Genomic DNA, 7951 nt, shown 5'->3' with positions numbered 1-7951 from the left:
TGAGACAAAAGACTTAAAACCGTATGTAAACTCATTATATATATATATATATATATATATATATATATATATATATATATATATATATATATATATATATATATATATATACACACAGTATATATCATCACATAGAGTGACTACACCTCACATTTCAGCAACCATTTTATTATATCTTCTCAATGGACAATATAATAATGAAATGTAAATATATTTTAAAGTAGTCAATGTGCAGCTTGTATAGCAGAACAGATTTACTGTCCTCTGAAAATAACTCAACATACAGTCATTATTTTTTAACTAGCTGGCAACAAAAGTGAGTATACCCTGAGTGAACATGTCAAAACTGTGTCCAGAGATTTGTGTGAGCGCTGCCTTAATCTTCCTGGGCATGGAATTTACCAGAGCTGCACAGGTTGTTGCTGGAATCCTCTTCCACTCCTCCATAATGACATCATGGAGCTGCTGGATTTTAGACACATCGTGCAGTTTCACCTTCATCTTTGAGGATGCCCCACATGTGCTCAATAGGGTTCAGGTCTGGAGACATACTTGGCCACTCAATCACCTTCAAAAAGTCAGTTGTCATTTTGGTGTTGTGTTTGGGGATCATGCTGGTAATCTGCAGTTTAGCCTAGATTCTAATCATGTTCTGCTTCAGAATGTTACAGTACATGTTGGAATCCATTTTTCCCTCAATGAACTGCAGCTCCCCAGTACCAGCAGTACTCATGCAGCCCCAGACCATTATGCTACCACCACCAAGCTTAATTACGCAAGACACAATTTTCTTGGTACTCCTTAACAGGGCATTGCCACACATCCTACATACTGGACACCATCTGAGCCAAATAAGCTTATCTTAGTCTTATCATGGTTCCAGCAATTCATGCTCTTGGATAGGTTCTCTTTTTTAAACTGTTTGCAGGCTTTTTTGTGTGGCTTAAAAAAAAACAGACTCTTGAGTGCTGCTAGCATTGCTTTAGAGGTTGCAGAAGCGGAAGCTGACCTTGACCCTGTCCACTGCACTATTCCTCAGTTTCAGGGTGTTACCGATATTCTTATAGCTGGGACCATCTTTCTGGAGAGCAACAATTCTAATTCTCAAATCCTCAAAGAGTTCTTTGCCATGAGGTGCTTTGTTGAACGTCCAGTGGCCAGTATGAGAATTGTTCAAGTTTATTTCTATATTTATATAGCACCTTTTTACAATGGACATTGTTTTAAAGCAGCTTTACAGAACTTAAGAATTAAAGGGAATGATGTGTGTTTATCCCTGATGACCAAGCCTGGGGCGACTGTTGCAATTAAAAACTCCCTTAGATGGTATAAAAAAAGAAACCTTGAGAGGAACCAAACTCAAAATGGGAGTGTGTGATTATGAGTAATGTCCTTGCTACAGTCATATACAGTCAGTTGATTTTGTGGAACCAGGAGCTACTGGGCAACTCATAAAATAGCTTCACATCTGAGATCATGATAGATCCAACACCAACTCCTCCATGCCTCCATGTACAAAAATTTACTCAAAGCACCAAATCTTAACTGCTCCAATAAAAGATACACCAAATAGTATGCTCCTGTCAAGCAGACAAAAACATGAACAACATGAACAGGACATGTGACTGCATGGTCATATACAGTATGGACATACTGTATATAGTACAGTATCAATATAAAAAAAAACATGCAATGGACACATAGAGGTTTATTATATATTGAATTTATATATATATATATATATATATATATATATATATATATATATATATATATATATATATATATATATATCATTTATCATTTATCATTTATCTGTCCACAACAAGTAACATTAAATTTTTTAAATGTAAAAATCACAAAGTAACCACAAAAGGCCACAAACCAACAATTAAATTGACTTTACACATTAAATCACAAGACAACAAAAAAAGAGGTGGAAAATAACTTGATAACTTGCTAATAATCATAATATTCTAATCAGTCTAATATTGATTGGATTTATCACAAGCAATTATATTTGATAATGGTCCAAGCTTTATTATCAGATTGGTTTGCATTTTCTCCAATTTACAGCTTATAATGGAAAAAAAAAAAAAATAATAGTAGTAATTTAATTTGGTTCAGTTTAGAGTTAGTGTAGTAATATCCAGATAGGCGAAGTGTATTTTGTTTAAATTCAGTTCATCCCTATGAGGAGAGTCAACAGATATAAAAAAAAAAAAAAACTGTCACAACATTTTTCATGTAAGCATTTACATTGTGCTCTGAATACTCACTAAATTAACATTTTTACTTATTTTTTTCTGTCTTCATATACTGACCTTTTTTCTAAAGAATGAAGGCAGTCCTTTGTTTCAGAATGTTTCCTCTTTAATTTCATTTAATATTTGGTCATTTGTGGCATTTTCCTTAAAATCAAAGAAAAGATATTAGGGAGAAATAAGAGCTTTTTAAATTACAACATAAAAAGGCATTTAAAGATTTGCTATCTTATATATCTACCTTGCAAGAGTCTCCCGATCCTTCTATACCTGTTTTGCAACTTGTGCCTATTCCATTTTCTAATTCAGAGCCTTGATCATTTAGCTCCTCAGGATGGGTGCTAAGCGTTTCAAGATCTTCAACAAAAGACAAGACCTTCATTTTAGCTCTTTTAAAATTATTTATATTTGAATTCAGCTCATTGTCATTACCTTTCTGTGAAGACAAGTGACCTTTGAAATCTAAACTCATCCTTTCTCCATCATGGTCTGAGCCTGGCAGTGGTTCATTTTTTTTTGTTTCAGTACTTTCATTTTCTTCTTTTGCATCTTTTTTTGTAGTGCTGTTCACACTTTCAGAAGCATTTGTGTCATCTACTACAGGTGCAGATGAAGTGGGAGGTGTTTTCTCTATGTCTGGGTTGTCCTCACTAAAAGACCCTGCATCGCTGTCCCCAAACCCACAATTGCTGTCCTTTGGGGGCTTTGGTCTAGCAGGGCTGGAAAGGACCTCAGAAGGACCCTTCTCAGACCTAAAACTGGAAGTATGTTCTCTCCTGCAGCAGCAAAAATATTTAAGATGAAAAATAAATAAGGTTATAATTGTATTATTTAATTGAATGTTCATGTTTTTAACTGCTTAATTATGTTAATTAAGTATCCAACAAGATGACCTTTCACCAACGAAAAAAAATAAATAAATTGAATATAAGAAAAAACACCTTTTACCTTAGAGATCCTCGAGAACTGTAACTCATGTGGAGCTCAGAGAAACTGGCTCTCAGTGCTCTGGGAGACAGTGCATCTTTTAGTGACCTCCTCTTCAATGTTCCACTGCCAAAATGATAGAAACCATTATTATAATAAACCTCAGGAAATTGATGTGACAATTCACAGTCATATTTGAAAAATTCACTTCAATTCAGTACTCTGACATGCTATCTGAAAATGTTGAAGAACATAAAGCAAGAGTAATATACAGCACATAAGAATGATAAGTATGTTTCAAAACAGAAAGCAACATACCGACTGAAGTTCTTAACCACAAAGTTCTTGTCAGGATGCTGGGCTTTTAGATTCATTATGATATTCTGTAACTCCTTGTTATTCTAAAGAAAACAGTTTTTAATGTGGACTATTTAGACAATCTGCATTATAAATAACCTGTGGATAAAATATCTTACCTGAAACATTTCTTTATAGAAGATTTCTCTCAAGTTTGAGATAGCTTGGAAGACTGTTACGTAGCAACCAATGCGACTGTATAAAGGGAATTTATATAAGATTTATATACTCATATACTCATTTATACTGTATACCCATATTATAAGTTGGACCGTTGCTATTGTCACATTTCACCTATCATAGAGAAGCGGCAGCTCCTCTTTCAGTTCCCTGTTCATGTCCTCAAAGATTGTTTTAGTCATTTTCGTCTCTTCTTCAGCCTGTAAAAATATAGACATAAATAGATATATTCCCCAATGTAATTTAATTAACACATACATTTGCAAATCAAAAAAGAAAATGACACATTTAATTAAAGTCTGCCAAATTTTTAGGTAAGCAAAAGCATTGAAAAAGATAGTTATAAAGTAAATCAAAGTAAATTAAACTTTATTTGGTTGTATATCCCTTTCTTGCTTTAACTGGATAAAGCAGGTGACCCACTGACATCACAAGCCTGTTGCACTTTTTTGGTTTAACAGTCATGTCATACAACATTTCTGAATGGTTTCTTCCTATTTAAAAGCTAAAATTATTGTTAATTTGGGTAAAGGTCTGGAGTCTGATTTGGCTAGTCTTATTCTGATCTATTGTCTCATATTCATTTTTTTTATCTTTAAAATAATGCATTCAATGTATAGCAAAATAAAGTAACTAGCCTTGCTGTTGCAAATGTATTGAATGATGTATAGATGTTATGTATTTGGAATTGACTATGTTTTAGTGTTTTAAGCTTATTTTACTGGACTGTGTTAATGCTATGTTTCATCTGAATACAAGGTCAACTAAAAGATTAGAATCCAGACACATTTTAGGGGGAAAAATAATAAGAATAAATGTTCATCACACACACTGTTTTCTAAGAGATTGCTTTTGCTGTTTCATAACAATGGACTCTTAATGGACCTTGCCTATCTTGATTTCATCCTTCTTTTTGGCATTTTGCAATGACTCCAGGTGGTGACGAGTAGAATCATAGTCCACAAGTTTTCTACCTCGTTTGGCAACTTTTTCCTGAGGCACACAAAATATTATATTTTTTAATAATATACATTTTATATTTATATTGACATGAAAGATGAAAATACACTGAAAAAAAAAAAATTAATATAAATAATATCTACCCTCATATCTGGGAACTGGCTCATGTATGATTCTATTGTGAGCAAAGCCTGGTCTTTCAATTTTGCTTCATAATCATTCCATAGCAGGTCTTCCCCCTTTTAACATATGAAAGATACAAATAAGAAGTACATATGACTGCAAAAATGACAACAATTGCATACTTTGTATCAAAGTCTGCATCAGAATCACCTCTACAAAAGCCCCAAGGTCCTCTCCTCCTTCCCAGTCAAGCTCATAAACATCATATACAGATTGAAAAAGACGACTGGATGCATCTCGCATTACTGTGGAACATACATTATATTTTAATTATGTTCATGAAAATTCATTATTGATTTATTAACATGTCATGGTTGTTTCAAAACTAACAATGTTGTTATGAAGATCATTTTGAATTAATGGTTGAGTTTTCTTTTTTAGTTTTGAAACACTTTCTAGTGTAAATATTAATTTAAATAGTTAAGATAACATCTAAAACACTAATGCTTATCCAACAAACCTCTGACAGCATTTAAGTATGCCTTAAGGTCCTTGTATATTCTTTGCCCATCACTCTGTGAAAGAAAAAAAAAATTAAATACATCTAACATAGTAAGAAAATGTTTAACTATGTCTTCTGGATCACGTCTTATGCTTGTGTATTCATTTTTATTGAGTACCTGCTGATCTTGGAGGTTTTGTACACATATTTCAAACTCTGCATCTCTGGTTTCTTCAGATTTACCAAATTTCTGTAAAACCTGTAAAAGTCACAATCAAACATTTTAACAGAATTCCATTAACTTGTCTGTAATTAAATGTAATAGCTTCACTGGTTATAAGATGATTCTGGAATTGCAATGTTTGATTATGGGAGGTGCTTTTAGTATCAAATGATTCACTACATTTATGATAATGCAGCATTTATAGTTGACTTATTATAGTTGAAATAAAATTATATTGGCACCAATGTAGGCCTATACCCTTTAATCCCCATTTGTCTATTTGGAAAGTTTTGTATGGAATATAAATATATGAATTTACAGTTGTTAATTATTTCAATTATAGAATTATTAAACACTAGCATAAAGTAATGAATGTATGCTCTACCGATAATTGCCTAATGTGAATCTTACCTTCTCCTGTGCGCGACTGAATTTCCTTTGGACTTGTTTTGCAAACTCGCTACTTTTTCTCTCAGCCATGATTTCCAAACTCTTCTCAACGAATGGTTTTGATCTTAGAATACTGATGTATAAACTAGGCTGTACAAAGGATTTTGAGTTAGATATTAAGTTATAAAGCCTATGCATTTTTATTGCTATGTCATAATAATAAACATTAAATCTCTTTTCTTTACCGGCCATAACTGAAATTTCTACACTGAAGTGTTTCAGTTATAAATTACAGCTAGAGAATGACTATACACAGTATGAAGTGGAGAGTATGACATTTTGGAAAGTACATTCACAGTGCATGCTGCTACAGATGCAGATAATGTATGCGAAAAATCTAACATTGGATACGGCAGATTTTTTTTTTATGTCAGTGGATGGATCACAACATTATGTGGTGCGACTGATGTGGCCGTCTTATATCACTTCTGCTCGAAAAATTTAAAGGTTTCAAGATTTTATCATTTTGTCGATTGACATAAATAAGTGTCAGTGATTGATCCTGATTACACAGTCGGTTAACTAGAATGTGAAACAGTTTTTAATTTATGGCAGGGAATAATAAAAATAAAGATTCTTTTACAGCTTTTTAAACTGCTGCAAAGCGACCTTAGACACATCTCCACCCTCTGGACTTGAGCCCAAGTGGACAATTTGATCCTAATTCTTTTGAATGATTCAGAAGCTTTTCTGAACATAAGGTTAAAAACACATACTGCACTATAATAATGTAACGAAACTGTAATGATTTTGCACAATTCTAATAGCCAAGGTCAGGAGTAAAAGACACCAGTCCAAAATTACCTGAAAACAGTTAGTTTTTCAAGTCATTTAAAATACAATACATGGCTCTAGTTATTATCTAATTATTAATGACATTATGTACTGCAGCTGGTGTAAGAAAAGGGAAGCACACATCGCTGTTAGGCTGTAGACTATTAGTATCAGGCTCCCACTCAATCCTGCCACTCTCCCTAGCCATAAAGTTTTGTAAGCAGCAATAATATATTCCTCTATAACAATTCTGCTTTAAACCTACAGTATAAGGAACAAATATTATGAACAAAGCTGTATGATATAAGTAAAATCTTAAAGGTAGGCACATCAGACATTCCATAGCTAAAACCATGTTAGAGTGTCAAAACTGCTATATTATTGATTAACCTTCGTTTGTTAAGTCTACCATTTAAAAGCAGTTACATAATGCCGTTTAACATAACATAACATAATTTGTTTCTCATAACCATTTATTCTGAGATATAATGCTTACCTGTCAGCACTTTGGTTGCGTGGCTTTAGTCAGTTGAACATTTCAGGGCGAGTTTTTCATATGCTGTACCTATCCCTCCAAAGATATGTGCCCTCTGAAAATCCTTGAACTTTGGAACCATCTGTCTTAGGGGAAAATGTCCAGTGAGCACACCTCAGAACTGTGTGTGTGTGTGTGTGTGTGTGTGTGTGTGTGTGTGTGTGTGTGTGTGTGTGTGTGTGTGTGTGTGTGTGTGTGTTTAGTTATGTTCAAGAAACCTGAGGCAAAGTCTTCAAACTGATGAGCTTGCATTTTATTGTAATCAATATAAAACTGTCAATTTGCAAAATATACATTCAACCACTCTAGTCAAAATAATGTCTGGCAATGTTACAGATTTTAATTTCTAATGATTACAAATATGGGCTCTGTTCAAATGAATTTATATTAAATTAATAATTAATTGTAGTAAGGTCTAGTTAATAAATGAATGAGTAAACTGTTTGGCCTTATATAATGGATTCAGGACATTTCCTCTCCTCTGGATCATGAAAGAAGGTCAAAAATGCAGATTAAACAATGTCAAAGATCGCCCTGGGATATTCTTTGTGTACTGGACCAAGCAAGGTATTTGGACCATTACATTTTAAATTGATGTTTAAGTTTAGCCAATTTTGTATTCGTGCCAGTCATAATTTTCTAATAGAAGAGGCTTA

At 33.3% G+C, this 7951-nt stretch overlaps 1 protein-coding gene across 2 annotated transcripts; it reads right to left on the bottom strand.

Moving 5' to 3' along the window:
- Window positions 1-1808: 1808 nt before the first annotated feature.
- On the bottom strand, window positions 1809-7405 carry bin2a (bridging integrator 2a). 2 transcript variants are annotated; one of them, XM_083570566.1, is made up of 15 exons: window positions 7257-7405; window positions 5948-6076; window positions 5492-5572; window positions 5332-5386; window positions 5022-5116; window positions 4832-4927; window positions 4614-4721; window positions 3843-3928; window positions 3668-3743; window positions 3510-3592; window positions 3213-3317; window positions 2697-3040; window positions 2506-2621; window positions 2325-2411; window positions 1809-2190 (listed from the first exon to the last, which is right to left on the bottom strand). In XM_083570566.1, the coding sequence occupies exons 2-14, from the start codon at window positions 6014-6016 to the stop codon at window positions 2358-2360; spliced, it is 1368 nt and encodes a 455-aa protein (XP_083426692.1). In that variant the 5' UTR covers window positions 6017-6076; window positions 7257-7405; the 3' UTR covers window positions 1809-2190; window positions 2325-2357. The 2 variants fall into 2 exon arrangements, with proteins under 2 accessions (XP_083426692.1, XP_083426693.1); XM_083570567.1 differs by having other exon boundaries at window positions 2718-3040.
- Between the last annotated feature and the right edge of the window lie 546 nt (window positions 7406-7951).

This window comes from Silurus aristotelis (assembly GCF_946808225.1).
Source record: "Silurus aristotelis genome assembly, chromosome: 19".
In the NCBI taxonomy this organism is placed as follows: domain Eukaryota; kingdom Metazoa; phylum Chordata; class Actinopteri; order Siluriformes; family Siluridae; genus Silurus; species Silurus aristotelis.
This window is presented reverse-complemented; position numbering and strand designations above follow the sequence as displayed.